Source organism: Coccinella septempunctata, chromosome 8, assembly GCF_907165205.1.
Source record: "Coccinella septempunctata chromosome 8, icCocSept1.1, whole genome shotgun sequence".
NCBI lineage: Eukaryota > Metazoa > Arthropoda > Insecta > Coleoptera > Coccinellidae > Coccinella > Coccinella septempunctata.
In genome coordinates, this window is record NC_058196.1 from 22,727,465 (window position 1) to 22,745,978 (window position 18,514).

Here is an 18,514-nt window from a genome sequence, read left to right on the forward strand (position 1 = left end):
AGTAAGGTTAACTAATTCTTGTCAAAATTGACAAGGACAATTTATTCTGTAACAATACATGAACGTTGTTCGTATTTTCCAGTGATTTTCTTCCAGAAAATTTTTCATAAATTAGATAACGACCTGTACAGAGGCAAGGAAATTAAAGATGTGTGGAGGTTTCACTTGCTCCAAAAATTCCCTCATAGCACTTAACATTCTATATATAGTAAGTGAACATTTTCATTAATAATGGATCTATGTAGCTAACGGCCAACGAATGCTCTTTTGCAGCTGGTAGGATCTATTTTGATAAGTGTTGCTGTATATGGAAGGGCTGCCTCCGTTGTATCCAACCTGCCGATAGTTGGTGTACTGATAGCATGCGGAATTATCCTTATTATGATATCCATGCTTGGGCTCTTAGGAGCCATAAAGCATCACCAAGTTATGCTTTTCTTTGTATCCTTTTTAGAAAATTTTCCTAACATAAGTATATTAGGATATAATATGTACTTCAATTGAATTAAGTGTTCAGTATCCTTCAAATGAGTGCTCAATTAGCATTATGTGGGTAGAAAGTGTGACCTCAAATCTACTGGTTTCATAATTTTGTTGGCTGATATCTATTGAACTGGTTAATTTTTCTGGTTCTTGTTCAGTTTTATTTGAATTGAATAAGGATGTCCAATAATGGGTCATACTTCCTCTTTTTCTTATTGTATTATCTGTAGCAATTTTATTAAGTTATTTAGCTGGGTTTCAATATTCCAATAAGAAAAACATTTAAGGCCATTTTTGAAGGTAGTTACGTTTTTGATGAGATCATTACTGACATCACAGATGTCATTTACATTGAAAGAACCGAAAAATTTCTTTCAAAATAAGCTCTGAATTTTTCTTGACTTGGATAAGTACATGGTGATACTTTTCCTGCTTTTCCTCTTGCAATTTTCTGTAGCATGTGCTTGCCTTGGGGTTAACACTGAACAGCAAGAGCAGATGGCAGAGCAAGGTTGGAATAAAGGAGGTAATTCAACAAGGATAAGGGTTCAAGATACCTTCACTTGTTGTGGTTTTAGTGAGCAAATTGATAAGGAACATGCTCCTCCAAAGTGCGAAGAAGAGCTTATGGTAATTGGAAATTTGTTCTACGGAACGAGCATCTCTAGTTAAATTCATGTGATTTCAGTTGAAGTGCTGTCCTGACCCTAATATCGAGGACTGCAAATGTCCAAAATGTATGAACAAACTGAGAAGCACAATAAGTTATGCCTTCAAACTGTGTGGTTGGATTGGATTATTCTTCAGCTTTACTGAGGTGAGTAACAATCAGGGTTGAGGCTAATTCAGTTTTTTTAACCATATGATTGAACGAATTTGAATTCTTGGTAAAAGTTTTTTCCAGACTTGTGTGTTCTTGGAAATGAGTTGAATTAGTTGGATATATCATTTCTCATCAGTAATAGTCATAAAAGTTCATTGTCAGCCCATACTTTAGGCACTTTAGGTGATATGAACTTGAAAATTTAAAATCTCTGTAAAAATTTTTTGGGACTTGTGTCTTCTTGAAAATGGGTTAAATTAGTTCCCCATATATATATTTTTGTTTCTTAACAGTCTCTTCATTAACAGTCGCCCCCATAAATATTGAATCAATATTTTAACATTGGGATAACAGGTGAAGTAGGAAGTGATAAATTTTCAGGAATAAAAATTGTTCATGCCAAATGAAGAGCTATACTGGTTATTAAAGAAATAAAGAAGAAATTTTATCACTTCTAAAACATCCAAAAATGGACTAATTACGTATTTATTATCTAATGCATATTAATATTGTTGTTTCTGCATTAGTTGAATCACAGTCATTGCAATTGAAGTCATATTTGAGTCAAGTTATTTTTTACTTCATTCTACAAATGTTTTCATGAATTCAACTGCCAGCTTGCATTGTTGACAATTTTCATTTTTTTTTTGGCTATGATTCAACATAGTTTTCAGAAGATTAATCATATTTATCTTTCCCAGTAATCAAATCTACAATGAAAATTTCGAAATAATTTGGTGTTGGTTGCATGTTTCAGTTCATGGGAGTCTTGCTAACTGTACGCTATCGTAATCAGAAAGATCCCCGAGCTAATCCCAGTGCATTTCTCTAGTCTGAAAACTACGGAATGGGTGGGTTTGAATCTTTTCCATCCCTCAACAAAGCTTTCGATTTTAAACTGTCCTACTTTTCACCCTCAAATTTCGACTTAATATTTTAAAATATGTCACTTTCGATATATCTGTGACAGATCAAATTTGAGTTCTACAGTTTATATTCAAGAATATTTCGAAAAATTGCTCTGACACTGAAATCATTATCTGCATTTAGAGAGATATACAGATTTTACAGTAGTCCTGGATATCTAATTAATATGCAACATCAAAAAAAAATATTGTAATGGAAAAAATTGAAAGTTTTGTTGAGGTTATGTTTATGTTGAGGTATGTACATAGAACTTGGTGATTGGATAACAGCATGCTTATCTTGAAATTATTCTATTAAAGATCATTCTGAAGGTTGCTGAATCAGGTTTGATGAATTCCAAAAACCGAATTAGAAACATCAGGAGGTTCACATTTCCCGGAAAATACTAATTTTTTTTTCATATAGATAATAGGACTGGTGCTGACAAGACGCTATCGCAACCAAACACATCCGGATTTGTATCTCAAAGCGACTGCTGTGTTTCCAAGAAGTAATTTCACCTATTGATTCTAGTCTCTACTTTTTAGAGGTGTTCTTCGATGAATTGCCATAAAATACCAAAGATTATTGACTTCCTCAAATATGACGTAACTTTGTGTTCAAAAACAGATAGTTATTGTATTGTATTGCATCACGGTATAATTAAAGCATTTTTTCTTTTACGAATGAGACGTGACAGCCAAGACAATGTGATTGCATCAACAAAGGCTGGTGATCAATAATAACTTTTCTATTAGTTGGAAATTTCAGGCTTGAACACTTTCTTGAAGATCTTTTCCTCTATATTAACTGTAGTAACAAAAAAAGTGTGATAAAGCTTTTTTTTCAATTGTAGCTCGTTCAAAGAAGTTTTGGTTGTGATATTTATTCTTTTTTGTTTTTTTTTTTGAAGAATAGATCTCTGTATCGCTTTCATAATAATTTTCTCATGGTATAACATCAAATAGAAATGTACTGTCACAAGTTTTTATGTCAAGAATATTCTGAAATGCTCAGAACTAATTACTAATTTGAAGTAGTAAATAAGAGTTGTTGAAAATGCCTATTCAGTCTGATGAAGCTTGTTGTATCTTCAGTTAACTGCGCAATTGTTCACTCTAGGAAATGTACGTAGTCATTGTTCATTTCCAATTATGACATTTTTTTTTTGACTGATTGCGATAAACTGATTTCAGGCTGTAAATATTGGGACAAGTAAGTCGCTAATTATAGTTAGTGTATTTTGGTACATCAAATGAGATACCTAATTTTGATAAATAGACATCTAGTGTGTAGGTGCATTACTTTTGACTCTTTCATGAGCCAATTTATATTTTTAATTCCTACTTAGTTTATGTTTAGCTTTATGAGATAACTAAGGTTTCCTATTTCACAGCAAAATTATTTCATCACCATACATTTTATTTATAACTCAGTGATCTCCGGAGTAGTCGATGATCTGCTCAGTATGAAGCCTTAAGGGGTTACATGTTTCGAGCTTCTATACGTACTATGTTATATTCTTGTTCGTTATTTATTTATATGATAAACAATTGTCAGTGCTCAGTGGTAAGTTAATGTTAATGTTCAAATTCAAACATTGTCATTGTGAATATATGTATATCAATTTATTTTAAAATAAATATTATGAAAATTATTTGAAGTTTTGATATTTTCATTTTGCCGAATTCGTCAGATGTTCTCGTACAGCCCCTGTAACTGGAAAGTCATCCCAAATAGAAATGAAAAAAAAAAAAAATCCGTATCCCAAAATATTTTGATTTATCCGAATTTAATTTGTCTCGGTGTGGTAGAATATTATTTTTTTTTCTAGCGAAAGCTTCAAAAGATAAAATAAAGTTTGCCAAGATCTAATATTTGTAGGCTGTAAGAACAAGATATCTGTCAAATGCACATAGAAAATCGTCTGTTTTGAAATTCTGAAAGAAAGTATCCAGATATTCGAATTTCCTGTTTTCAAAAAAAAACTTGGATAACATCTGTTCTGTATATTGTGCATCACGATTTATCATTCCTACATCAATAAACAAATCGTATTGGGATTGGCATGCTTTCTGGTAACCTAACCTAGTAATAATGGCAACAGATAACTGGAAAGAAAGTATTAAATCCCAACTACAACTTAGAAATAAAGTAGAAGCACATAAATTCCAGGATATAATTGCTCAAAGTATAACTAACAACCCTGGTCCTTCAGAGTATCATGCTAAATTTTCGCTTTCCATTTTAGATACTAAGATATTTAAGTATGCCAATGCTCTCCGGGTGGAAAATAATCAGCTTTCAAGTCATATAGACAGGTTGAAAGTGTCCGAAGGCAAAGGTGGTGGGAACGACTCGCGGTATCAAGAAAAAATTCAGTTTCTAGAACAGAAACTTTTGACTCAACAAGAAGAGCTTACTGAGTTACACAGACGAAAAGGAGAGAATGCACAACAAATCATTGATCTTACTGCTAAGGTCCAAGAACAGGAAAAGTTACTGCAAACTCGAGATGCTAGGTATTGGGTCTATATATTGTAGTTGATGAGATGGAGGCTTTCATATTGATATACACAATTGAATTTACTATATCTATTGACATCAGCTACTACTGAGAGATATAGTACCTATAAGTTGTTTACAAAATGTGAAGCAACTTTATATGTAATAGTGCTTTTAGTTATTAGAAAATATTTGAATCAAATTTTCAACAATATAATTATTGTTTCAGCATAGCTGAAATGACAAAAGAACGAACAAGTTTGAAGGCTGAGATTGGAATGTATCAAAAGTCCTTAAAAGAACTGGAATACCTTATTGACACACTGAGAGATGAGCATAGTGCGCTGCAAATGGCATTCAATGCCTTAGAAGAAAAATTACGGACTACACAGGTAGCTAATTTGATTTTTAAAATGCTTCATTTGAATTCATGCATTGAGTAGATTTCTATTGCTTGTTTAAAAGGCAAGTATTCATTTAGAGGGAAATTAAATGCAAGTGTAGCTTCGTTTCATGGCCGTATTTAATCTTGTTTTGGTAGTGGCGCCATCTGATGCCGAACACTGAAGGTTAAAATATATGATTTCTTCTTTTGATATACATTTTACAGAATGCATTTTCATTTCAAGGGTTTTCAACGAATCCAACTTGCCTATAATACATATACAGGTAAATTTTACTTTTGGCAGAAGATAGACATGTCGTAATAAATCGTTCACCAAAAAAGCGCCTGTATAAAATTTTCAAGATGGCAGAGTTATCATCCCCTGTAGTGCATTTCTATGTCATTGAATTGCAAGGGTGAATGCTTATGCCCTTGAAGGACCCAAACAAGTCCGAATAAAGACAACTGAACAACGAACTATACAGGGTGTAAATGAATAGTTGTGAACAAATTTGAAGGCCGATTACTTCTCACAGAATAGTGTGTTGGTCTTTCATATGAATTTTTTTTTTGAGCAGTTCCTTCTTAGATACAGCTACTCAAAGGTGGTAACTGAAAAGCAATTTCTTGTGTTAGAAATCGGAAAATTGACAGATTTGAAATTGAGCTGACATTCTATGGGAGAGAGAAGAGAAGTCAATCAAAAACAATTTGGTGTAATCCCCTATGATTGCAAGGGGTAGAGAATGCCATCTTTATAGGGGTCTGAACCTAAGAAGGGACTGCCCAAAAAAAGTTGTATATGAAAGAACCACACTATTTTTTGACATACATTTTTTCATAATTATTCATTTACAGTTCACACCGCTCTATTCTCTTATGTGGCAGATACTTGGCGAAAATCCACAATTAAACTGAAAACTGAATTATATGAGTTTCACTAACAAGACCATATAAGTGATAATCGTGTAATTCATGTTTTAGTTTACCATGATCTACATTTTTATGACTTCATTGTAGTTTTGGATATGGAAATAGGAAATAAAATAAGAAAAAAATTATAAGCCTTCTACGAATCCATTTGATTTCATCAATCTGCATAAATCTCCAAATCATCCCGGCAAAAAACTTTCTTCTTTTCATTCCCGGAAATGCTCCTTAACTTCCCGTGGTAAGATGTGTAACAGGCGGACATTTTACGTGCAGTTTTCTTTTGCCCCATACAAACGCTACTATAAATATATATCTATATTGTTCGAAAAATCCGTAGTTCTCCCGCATTCTGGTAATAGTCGATAATTCTTCTGAGGTCAGAACGACGACAAATTCAATATGCACCGTTGACTGCGTTTGTGCGCGAACGTTCTATATTTGAGTACAAATGTGGGGTGTAAAACATCGAAATAGCATTAAAAGTAAGAAAATTAGTTCGAGGTCATACTATTGAGTATTGGCTTCAATGAAGATGATAATTCAATTTCTTTTAATGATCTTCGTCATACACCAACTCCCACACATTTCTCCTTTGAAAATAATTCAAATGAACATACAAAGAACTCTACCCCAATACTACACAAAATAGTGAAATCCACATATTATTATGTAATTATTTATAGTCCATTCAATTTTATGGAAGCAGTCGGTTGATCATAGAATAATTTTCTTAAGTTTTTGTGACTAGAACATAGTAAAGGTCACACAGGAGATATCGTTTGTCATTCGAGAATTGACACAGTACTTGATTATGTGAAAGATAATTTGGAATATAACGTGGATTGGACATCACAAATCTTTGATTTGTACTGATATTTTAACAGTAGATTCTTGAGTTCAAAAGAAACACTTTTTCCTATACCGTTTTTTTCAATTCGGCCCTAATAAAAAGATAAAGCTATTTTAAGATTTCATCATGTGCTGTTCCACACCTGGAAAAACAAAATTACCTTCAGAATAACTAGCTAATTCTGTGACACTACACATCTGTGGATCTTTCAAACAGAGTTGTATTCAGCCAAAGTGCCCAATTTTTCAAATTTCATAGATACTTTTCAATTTTTGATCATCAAATTACTGGAATTACGAGATAATATGAAGAATACTTTTATTTCACAAAACGTTCAAATATGCATGACTAGCGTCCAACTTAGTTTCAAGAGTAGGGTTCTTTGAATTTTTGGTATTTTTATGGCACGTAATGGTCATAATGGGGAAATTGGAAGACGTGGGACTTATCTTGTGTTCGAAAAAGATTAATAAAATCAATGAAAAACAGTATTCCGAAATTCATTTCATTCGATAAAAAACCGTTTGTGCGGTAGAATCAAAAATAACATATTTTATGGTTTTTGAACAGCCTGTTTCTTTTAAACTGAGCCGATTCGGAAAAAATGATGAAGGAAAAAAGTGTTTCCTTTGACCTCAAGAATAAACGTAAATTTCGTTCATCACATTTTTTCGAATTCATTTATTTCTCGAATAAAATCCACATTGTCAGAGATAAGTAATTACCAAAAATATTTTTGCAAATTGGTTCATCAAAGATTCCTGGAGTTCCTCGGTACCCCAAGGATACCACTATCAAGAGTTCACACTGCTCGCGTAGGTGATTTCCTAGGACTGCTCCTCAACGACGTTGACATAAAATTCTCCGATGACATATTTAATAAACTTGAACTCCATCCAACTTTGTTGTCTCCATTCAAATTTCCGTCGAGATGGAAAATAGACGTCACCACGCCTTTCCGATTGTAAAATTGCACGTTTTCACGGTTCGTTCTCGACATAATTTCTACTTTTTTTTCTAGGACGAGAATAGGCAGCTGGTAGAGCGACTGATCAAGTACAAGACGAAAGACGTTGACAGGTTGAATGAGGAAAACGACAATTTTCTTAGGTGAGTTGTTTTTTTCCTCGCATTTTCCACAGGCTTGAATTTTTGTATATATGTTCAAGATAAGTTTTTTCTATTTTCTGTGAATGGCGTACTTTTATAGTAGTTGCTGTCGTTTGGAGTGTGTATATACGGGAAATTTTCTTTATGTGGGAAGTTATGTAGAATGATTGTTTGCGAATTGGTTTTCTTTCCATATTTACTTTTTGATGTTTTGAGGTTTTTTGCTGGAATGTGATTAAGTTATGACTAAATTCTTCAGAAATTATTTATATTTATTCCACAACGAATTTCAGCTCCAAATATAATTTAAAAATTGAGTCGAGGTTGGCAATATGCAGATTGATTGGGCAGTGATCCTGCTTGGTTGAACAATTGTGATGTGTGATTGAACAAACATCAGTCTTGATGAAACAATCATAGAGTTCAATTAGACAAGTGCTTGATCGGACAATCCTAATATTTATTGGTTAATCAAATTTTTGATTTGAAAATCGAAATAGTTGATTGGGCAATCAAAATGTTTGATTTGAAAATCAAAATACTTGATTGGGCAATCATGAAGACTTATTGGACAATAATCATGCCTGATTGCATGGTTACCACACTCGATCGTATAATTATACAGGGCGAGTCTTTGACTTGTACATAAAGTTTAACAGATGATTTCTAAGGTAAAAAAAAAACACTTTTCTCTTACTATTTTTTCCAATTTGGCTCGGTTGAAAAGATACAGCTGGTTGAAAATCTGTAATGTAATTTTTTTCATTGATAAGGTTCTTGATAATGATCATTACATGTTATAATAATACCAGAAATGTAAAGAATCCAACCTTTAAAAGTATTCTTCATATTTTAACGTATAACGCGCCGTTTTAGAGTAATTTGATAATCAAGAACAACAAAAAGTCTGTGAACAACGGAAAATTGTGTACTTTGGCTGAATGCAACTCAGTTTAATAGATACATACACTTAAAACATAACACACTGTGTAGTGTCATAGATTCAACTTGTTATTCTGAAGAGAATTTTGTTATCATTATAGTGTTATGTGTTTGTCAACCTTGCAACCACAGAACACTAATATCCATATCTAGTTTTAACCATAGAGTTACAAATGAATAATTACATAATGGAGGTGAATATCAGAGCTAATATGGGTGGTTGCAAGCCGAATTGGTTATTATTGTCCAATATGAATCTTGAAAGGGTCTATTTAATACTTGGAAAAATATTATTAAGATTCAAAAATGGCTATATCTTTTGACCTAGGTCGAATCGAAAAAGTGACAAAGGAAAAAATGTCTCTTTTGACCTCAAGAATCTATCAATATATGGTACAAGTCAAATACTAACCCTGTATATGCTTAAAGGATCATTATTTCTGATTGTATTATTAATATGGTTATAAATTTTTCAAGAACTTCCGTCAATAAAAAATGAGCTTTCTTTAAATTTTTCCTTTTTTTTTTAAACTTTTGAAACCTTTTATTGGTTCCTTTTTCGTAATTTTTATTCCTTCTCGTTGGTGTAAAATTTTCTCAACTCTGTAAATACGCAAATTACTGTTTATCCTGTTGCAAAGAATGGTATCGTAAAGGTTTTGAGGTCAAAACAACACTTCGAATTGTACAAAAAGGTTTGGTTCTGAACAACTTTTCTTTTATCTAAATAACACCAAAAATTTCATTTTATTTCTGTACAGTTTTCAGCCTTCTGGATGGCCTCCTGGTGCCGATCTGGAGAAAACCATGTAAATTTTCTTTTCATTTCCCGCATTTTAACAACCAGGTGTTTGTTCATTAATTATCATCTACTATAAGTTTGTCAAATTCGTCACCTAACAATTATTTGTTAGTCGTAGATGTGACGTTCGTATTATGTCGATAAAAATAACAATTTTTGACACCCACGAGGGAATTTATCATTTCATTTCTTACCTATAGTTTAATGGTGTGTGAACTTGACGCCAAAATACCATCGGTATATACTCCCTTGAAAAAATGACTGCTTCCGATTTTTATCGTGTTTTTGTAAAGTGGTAGCTTATAACTGATTTGGTGTTATGGAGCACCCAGATGGTGCTCATTTGCCAAAAATTATGAGCAATTTAAGGGAGCGATCAACTTCTTTTTCCTCTCATTTTATTCGAAGCTCTCTCCATTTTGATTTGGCATAACGAATTATGAAATGAAGTTAATACTAATAGTGATTTCTTCACTACCTCGATTTCGTGCTTTGAAATTTCCGATAATTTCCTGGGGAGAATTTGATATTTTTGTTTATTTTTCGTGGAAACCAAAATTTATTGTTCGATATATTCCCTGAAGACGGCTGATTAATGCTCACCGAAACGTTTTATAGAATAATCCACAATGATGGAAATAACTAACTATAATATCGAAAAAATAAAAAATCACTATGACAGGGTCTTTATGAATGATTGTTATATCGTAGTAAGCTTCGAATTATTCTTTGTTGACTGTATGAAATTTCGTGAAGCTTATGTTTCCAGAAACGTGAAAAACAGAATATTTTTACGGCCACTGCGGTGTTACAATCGTCTATAAAAACCCTGCGTCATCTTCACTATAAATCTTGTATATTTGTTTTTTTCATTGTTACTTGTGTGGTGTAGAATTCTCTTTAGTTTCATACAGAATTTGTGACACTGTGCCTGTTTCCTTTTATTCCCCTTTATTTTGCATGCTTATATTTGTTTGTTGCTTCTTGAGTAGATAATACATGTTGCTTCTTGCTTTTGATATTCCAGTGATGGGTCCAAAAAATTACTGAGCACATTTGGTCTATTCAAAAGGTACGTTGATTGGTTAGCGTTCATAAGCTCGATGTCGAATGTCATTACGTAACTTTCATTGTAGTTTAACTACTCGAAAAATGTCATCTGTCAATGGTGGTGGTAATATAATTGTACATATATTTTTTTAATTCATATTGAACCAGGCATTATGAAAGAATATATTTGTTTTTTTATTCAGTATTCTGTTTTTAGCACCACATAGTTCATTTCGTTAAATACTGAATGAATGAACTATAATCACTTGGACCCATTTGAAAAGAGGAGTAAGTGATTGGAAAAATATTTCTCTTCAAAGATTCTCAGTCAATGATGACTGATTCTGATGGGTGGATATTAGATTCCAAGCTTTATCAGAAATATTGATACTTAAAGATCACCTACTGTTAATTCTTCTCATTTGAAAAAATTCACTAGAGAGAAATCGCTGACATTATATGTAGAGCTTATTACAAATGTGTTTTCGAAGAATTTTGGAGATCATCTGATGTTATTGGGTGTAGGTCTGTTTTTCTTTATTTGTTTACGGACATTTCTACAGATCACAAAAATAAAATTAACATGCGTTGAGAAAAATTCGTCTACAATTAGGCTGCTGAACTTTGAACTTTGCCTTTCTCTTTCTGATCTTATACAGGGAGAGTCATCAAGGCTGGTGGCCAAAATTGATGAAGTGTCAATATTTACTGACTGACAAGAGATATGGGTTTGCGGTTTTGACTGGTTAACTTGAAATATAACATCATCAAAGATTTTTTTTCAATGGCAATCCTAACTTTTCATCTATATTCTTAAGTAATATAGTTCAAAAATTGAATGTCAAGAAGTGTTTGCTTATCGTTTACTGTCAAATAAAAAAGTTGAATAAAAATGTGAGGAGAGTAAGTATACTATCGAGTGAAGATTAGGGAGGACATTCATGGTACTTTGCGACGTAGGGGCTAAATCAAGATGTTTCTTTCTGAACAAATGGAGAACTTCATTTTGTGTTCTTGCTTTATCTCCATACCCAATCATGATTGTTCTTCGCTCAATACAATGTTACTCTCCTTATTCATTTTTATTCAAATTATTCATTCGATAAAAAATCTCTTGTCATTCCATTTTCAAATTGCTTGAATTATTTTATTGAATCAAAATTGATTGAAAATCAGATTTCCTCATTTTGAAATAGTTGTTGTTAAATATCTTTCAAATAACAAGGAATAATGATTTGATATTTGTAACTTATCAAGTTACACATGCAAGAATATCAATTCCCTTTAAGAAGTGTCATAAAAAATTAGGGAGTGCCATTCTTAATATTTCAAGTTTGCGACACGTTGTGTAATATTTTTAATAACCAAAAAAAGCGAAATTTAAAATTCTAATCTACCAGTTCGAGCATATTTACAAAAATAATGTCTCTGCATTCATTCTAAATTAGAGACAAGACTGGCACTGTATTCATAATTTCCAAATTGAAAGTGTTTTTCGTTCATGATGACCTTTTATTTGGAATCCAAGCATGGATGGATTTGCTGTGATGTCAAATAATTATATGGATATAGTAGTAGTTCTGTTATTTTTGTGTTGTGTTTTTGTGCTGTGTTTTTATATTTTGTAGTTTTTGAGACTGGCTGCATGTTTTGTGTATTTCTCCTCATCTGATCTGATTTTTTCGATTAACATGAACACGATGTCTCTAAAATGGACGGTGAATATATAGTTGACTTTGTATTCTGCATACTGTTAACACATTGCAACTGCCGATTTCGCACTCTTCTGTTATGAGTAACGTAAATTTAAGTACCTTGAGTAATTTCTAAATATATCCTGAGATATGAACATCAAATTGCTAAATCTAACAATACTTCTCACATCATTTTTATATTTTCACATTTGTTCGAACTCGTTTTCCAAATTAGACAGATTGATGAACAATAAAGATTCGAGTTGGTTGTTCTGAATTGAATTGGACATTTGTTCCAATCATTATCACAATTCCACACGATATTACTCTGTTGTGAGTAATGGAGCTTTTTTCCATGGACAGCCGTGAAGACAATTTGTCAGTATGCCCAATAATTCTATTTGGAGTGTATCTTGCTAATCGAAATTTTTCGTTGGTGATATAGGATGTTAAGTTACGATGATGGTGATGAAATATTTCATCGAGCTTATGAACTGCAAGACAACATTCGAATATTTCCACGTTATCTTCATGGATAATATGACTAATTCCTAACTCTGCGTTTTGTTTTAGGAAAAAATACCTCAAAGTACAGAAGGATATCGAGGATGCATGTAGGGACACGAGTAGGGACTCAGTTGAAGAAATTTCGGAGGCTTATAACATTCCTTTGCAAGAGACGATGTTACCGACTAAGTGTGTTGCGAAAATCGTAAGTCTTTTATATAATGCGATATACTGAAAAAATCTCTTTCTGAAGATAAACAAAGATGTAGGAACTAGAACTGCGCCTTGTGTAGCCGTACGATTTTGATAGGTTGAACTAGAATCATTTTCGAACTCAGCTCGAATTTGAACTATACAACCGGGCCTAAAAATTGTGACCAGGAAAAGCTAAATGAGCTTAGTGCCAAAAGTTTGTTCTGGTATTGAGCCAAAACTGCTTCAGTTCCAAATTCGGCAATAATACTTGACGGGTTTTGAAAAGCTTCTGAATAAAACAAAAGAACTCGACAGCGAGTGAACTAAACCGTCGTACAGTATAATTACAAATGAACGCTGGCATATAAGACTGTTAGAAATTTTTTGCAGCATGGAGATATTACCAGAGCCAACTTCTGTTCGCCATATATGTTGATAGCAAGAGAATAATAGGCACTAATAGGCACACATAGCTTCAAGGCTACGCATTGGCTTTAGCATATAGATTCTTTGGGTGTATGAAATGTGTAATGGCTTTTTCTCGGAGTTCTTGAGCGATAGCTGTTCATTACAGAGAAAATTGCAAACTCAACCTTTTAGCTTCTAGTCGAATACAAGGTTTTCCGCTATCTAATGTGTTAGCCATGACTATTGAAAGTCAAAATCTGAGTTCTCAAATTTATTCAGCAACTCGAAATTGGGAACATCATAATCACTTACCCACAATCATAAAATCCACCAATTGAAGGCTATATAAATTGGTATCTTTCAAATCAAAGCATAGTTAAATCGATGACCTGAGAGAAGAGGAAAAGGAAAGTCTCCTATATGCTAAAAATGTCATTTGTGGGACCAAAATCTAAATGTGTCATTCTCCAGTGACATTATCGTGCACCTATACTCTATTCACTTTTATTTTAGCAGTCGGTTGGCCATGGAAATTTGACTCATTTCACTATGTATAGTACAAAAATGTGGGGTTATGACGCTTGTCAAAACATTTTTGGGTTTTAAATCAACGCTATGTTGCCCGTTCTGCGTAAAAGTTTCTGTAATTACTTATTTTATCACAATGTCGAATCTCTTCGGAAAATATGTGACGAACATAATTGATGTTTATACAAACTGATTGAAGGCATACCAAATCCAGTTATTTGCATGGAAAATAAATACAAGAGATCAGTATAATATCATAATATGCACTAGCTTGAGGAGAGTTAATGTTCGTTATCTTCTTTGCCTAAAGTTTGAATACGTTACATCAGTTGTAGATTTCAAAAATATTAACCCGAAGATGAAATGCATATGTTGCAGTGGTTGGGAATGGGTATCTCCCGAAAGAATTAACAGATAATTACAAGAATCTTAAATTCTTCAACAAAAATGATCTTGCATCAATATAAGTAAAAGAAATTAAAGCAAGTTTCAATCAAGATGAATTTCATCTTTGAACAAAAATTACACATGAATAACCAATTAGCAGGACAACTGGCGCGTATTTGTGGCTGTTCATCTTAATGCATTGATATAATAATAATATTTAGGTATTTATTGGTACCTTAAGACATTTACAATGTATAGGACAAGTCAAATGAAAAAGAGAAAAATCAATTTCCGGGAACTTATTCTACGATGACATTTATCGAAAATCCTGTAGTAAACTTTTCGCATTACTTCATTCAAACATAAAATTCTCAAATGGCACCACTTTTTTGGGTCTCCCAATAGAAGGAAATTCTTTGTCATCCTCTTCATTCAGAATCTTTCTGATTGTGGAAATATTCAGCTTAAATATAAGTCGTTTAGATTCAGATGAAACATTATATAAATTCTCTTACATTGAACATGTTCGCTACCGTCTGACGTATTGTGGATTTTAGATTATCAGGGTATAACTATTTGAATGAGCGGACCTGAATTCTAAATAGCACTTCCTGAAACACTGTTTCTTTTTTTTCAATCACTTTCGGCATTTTCGTAATAAAAATTGATATTAATTGTGGCAACGGCGTTATGACATTAACCACATTTCATGAGTGCCAACCTTACTCCGTTCTAGTTACAAAAACTTGAGAAAATTATTTCATGGCTAACCGACTGCTAAAATAAATGTGAATGGAGTATAATTAAAATGGTTCTTCATGGTCAATGAAAAGATCCATTTATATAGTTCACATTATCCTTAACGATCTATTTTTTTTTGCAGGACGCGCATGACGGTGAAGTGAACGCCGTTAAGTGGAGTCCAGCTGACGGTATGGTCGCGACCGCGGGTGCCGATCGGAAGGTCAAACTGTGGGACGCGTCAAAAGGTCAGTTTTAGCAGGAAGAACCATCCCATTGCGCTACCTTCATTATGCCATCATGCTTGTTGTTCGGTGGAGGCTTGTTTTTTTATATATTTGTTAAGAATAAATTATTTTTATTGAATGTTTTATGTCGTTGTTTTTGTCTTCATTTTTTTTCTTGTAAGTGTTGTTCAGAGGACATTGGTCGAGTTGAGTTTGTTGTATTGTTAGTACTGTCAACTGTCCATATTTTAACGTTTAAGATAACATGTTTAACTTCAATAAGAACAAAAAGAAAAGAATATTCGAACTAACATTGTAGACTCAACAAGCTTTAACACGAATTCAGTTTTTCAACTAATTAGCACGAGGATATTGACATGAATGCATGTTCTGGGCGATATCATTTCATTCTGATTGCATTCATTTTGAGCTTGGTCATCCGAAGTAATAGCAATAAAAGTAAGTAGAATTCTATGGAAAGAGATACCTTCATCACTCAGTCAAGAAATTGCACTTATACTGAAGGAACATCTGAAAAAAGTACATTACAAACTAATCTTCATTCGAAGGAAGAATCTGAGGTGCATGACTATCTCAGCTATTGAATTATCCTCTAACCTAAGTTTGATACGAATATTCATTAGAGTTATTCATGTTGGTAGTTTCATTACATGGCTGTAGATTTCTGTGCGAAGGCATGCCATCACTACGATCAATTTTGAAGTTTGGATTGAAATATACTTCTGATTTAGCAAAATAATTATACTACTTCAGGAAATTCGGCCTACGAGCTTAATGTTGAGGATTTCCTAACTATGTACCCTAAGAGGGTATTGAATTTGGGTACACAAACTGGAATTTTAGGTCAATCTTCTTGGGGAAGCGGTGATGTTAGAAAAAAATAATAAATGCATAATACTTTATTACTGATTAAATCCCAAATAACCGATGTATAAAACTCGTTTCTTGGAGAATAAAAATTTTAATGGCCCATTAAACTATAATTGACGCTTCTGCTGGGCGATTGAACTAAATGAATAACATCGTTATAAAGGTAAGGTAGTGGCAGTATTTCCGAAGAAATCATAGACCATACCGCACTTTTCTGCCTTTTTCTCATATTTCTAACATTGTTGCACAAGTGCAAAATATATAATATGGCGTAAAAGAATTGGATTGGAAGTATTCAACTGGCACTGGCACTGGCAATATGAAGATATTGTTTCGCAATGCACGGCGGTGCTTTTCTGGATTTTTTGCAAGAAGATTGTGGCAAAAAAATGTGTGAAGTATTGTCAGTGAAAACTTCAACCTCGCCTTTATTTTAACTATCAGCAATTCCTGGTTGGTTCGATAGGAAATTTCGAGGGAAGAGAATGACCATCGGAACATTAGAGGTAAGGAACGCATGGGCGTAACGAAAGGGGATTATTGGGTACATAACCCCCCCTATTGGTTGAAAGAAATGAAAAAAATCATCACTTTATTTGATTTTATTATATACTAGCTCCATCTCTCTCCTTACTAATGTTGGTCGCCCTCGTTGGCTACTGAAACTTACTAGACCTTTGATTTTCCCAGCTTTTTCGAAACTTTTTTCTACAAAGTATGAGGAAGGTTTAAAAAAATTAAAACATTGGTTCAGCGGTTTTACGTGATGCGATGACAAACCAAAATAGGGTTCCATTTTTATTTATAAAGATTCCTCCTCTTAGCTTCAACCACGTAAAGATTCCCAGATAGAACATTTGTCAAAGATTCGATATAAATTAACAAAAAAATTATCAGCATATCCTTGTGAAATGAAAAAGCCAACTTGATGGTTTGTATTAAACCTTGAAGACGGCAAGAATATGGTGTATAGAAGGAGCTTGACACTACTTTCCATGGTCTACTTGAGGACGAATATTTTTGAACGATCTTATACTTCTTCTGCCGCCTTATGGTGAATCTCTCTACGCTGCTTCTTAAACTGCTTCCCATTTTCAAGCACAGTGCTTATGGAAATTTAACACTTTTCATCGACTTCGAGCCAAATTCTTGAAACCACAAAGAATGGTTTGATTTCATTCTTCATTGAGCTGAATTTATAACTTCCAAACCATTCCATGAAGATCAATATAGAATATAACGCTTCAAAAACATTCAAATATGAATAAACTTCCCTGAAACCTGAAACTTTCACACTCTATTCTATGACGATCCAAGTAGAAATCTATTTTTGAATGGATGATCCCACTTATCATTATTAGCTATCAGATTTTGATTGAAGAATAATTTTACAGGAACAGAGAATCAAAATTTATTCTGAATTTGTGAGATATTACTTACATTGGCAGATGAAAGATAAAAATTAACTGGAGTAGTAGTTTATTTGAAAATACAGTGAACATTACCACGATCAATACCTTATGACATTTCCCTTCCTGTGTGGTAGAAAATTCTTCGCTTGGCAACTTGGACTCTCCTCTATAACTTTTTTTGTATTGTTTACTGTGTTTATCATATTTTATTCCTCTTAATCCTTATGCCCACAGCTTACACCTACCTTAACTTCATCCTGCTTGCCTTCACATAATAGGACACAGATGCATGCAAAGAACTTACAAAAGGCACACTCTAACTATACTACATTTTGTCTGGCCTTGGTCTGTATGTTTGTGAGTCCAGAGTTTGAAATCGATAATGTTATTAGACAAGTTCTCTCATGTTCGCAGGACACGTGGTGAGCAAGGGCATGCTTGTCGGTAGTAACGCGGGTGTTATGTCTTTGGACTTTGATTCAACGGGTTCGATGATTCTTGCTGCTTCCAACGACTACGCCAGCAGGGTGTGGACGGTGTCGGACATGAGATTAAGGGTGAGTTTCTCTCTTTTATAGTTGCTGACTTGATCAAGTTATGTTATACTTAGAAAGCGCCTTTAGTATCTTTCTAAGCACGAACATAGTGTGAATATTCATTTTTACATTTATTTCAACGAATTCTCTCTATTATCTTCTTCATGTTATTATTTTTCCTTATTCGGATCACTCATAT

At 33.3% G+C, this 18,514-nt stretch overlaps 2 protein-coding genes across 7 annotated transcripts in view; both read left to right on the forward strand.

Annotated features, from left to right (window-relative positions):
* On the forward strand, positions 1-3,867 carry LOC123319113 (tetraspanin-31-B). 2 transcript variants are annotated; one of them, XM_044905964.1, is made up of 6 exons: positions 1-208; positions 274-441; positions 895-1,113; positions 1,172-1,300; positions 2,064-2,157; positions 2,639-3,867. In XM_044905964.1, the coding sequence occupies exons 1-5, from the start codon at positions 149-151 to the stop codon at positions 2,136-2,138; spliced, it is 651 nt and encodes a 216-aa protein (XP_044761899.1). In that variant the 5' UTR covers positions 1-148; the 3' UTR covers positions 2,139-2,157; positions 2,639-3,867. The 2 variants fall into 2 exon arrangements, with proteins under 2 accessions (XP_044761899.1, XP_044761898.1); XM_044905963.1 differs by lacking the exon at positions 2,064-2,157 and having other exon boundaries at positions 3-208.
* Positions 3,868-4,133: 266 nt separating this feature from the next.
* LOC123319522 (autophagy-related protein 16-1) overlaps positions 4,134-18,514 on the forward strand; it is a 646,240-nt gene continuing 631,859 nt past the window's right edge. The window contains exons 1-9 of one of the 5 annotated variants that reach the window (XM_044906539.1): positions 4,134-4,403; positions 4,464-4,734; positions 4,947-5,109; positions 7,907-7,995; positions 9,699-9,746; positions 10,767-10,811; positions 13,057-13,195; positions 15,392-15,497; positions 18,194-18,336. In XM_044906539.1, coding sequence (XP_044762474.1) covers positions 4,310-4,403; positions 4,464-4,734; positions 4,947-5,109; positions 7,907-7,995; positions 9,699-9,746; positions 10,767-10,811; positions 13,057-13,195; positions 15,392-15,497; positions 18,194-18,336 — 1,098 coding nt within the window. In that variant the 5' untranslated portion in view covers positions 4,134-4,309. The remainder of the gene's footprint in view (positions 4,404-4,463; positions 4,735-4,946; positions 5,110-7,906; positions 7,996-9,698; positions 9,747-10,766; positions 10,812-13,056; positions 13,196-15,391; positions 15,498-18,193; positions 18,337-18,514) is intronic. The other 4 variants (XM_044906540.1, XM_044906541.1, XM_044906542.1 and 1 more) reach the window with 4 other exon arrangements.

Coding starts and splice junctions, on each gene's coding strand:
- LOC123319113 (XM_044905963.1), top strand. CDS start 149: ATGTGTGGAGGTTTCACTTGCTCCAAAAATTCCCTCATAGCACTTAAC. Junction 1,114..1,171: donor AGTGCGAAGAAGAGCTTATG/GTAATTGGAAAT, acceptor ATGTGATTTCAG/TTGAAGTGCTGTCCTGACCC. Junction 1,301..2,638: donor TATTCTTCAGCTTTACTGAG/GTGAGTAACAAT, acceptor TTTTTCATATAG/ATAATAGGACTGGTGCTGAC.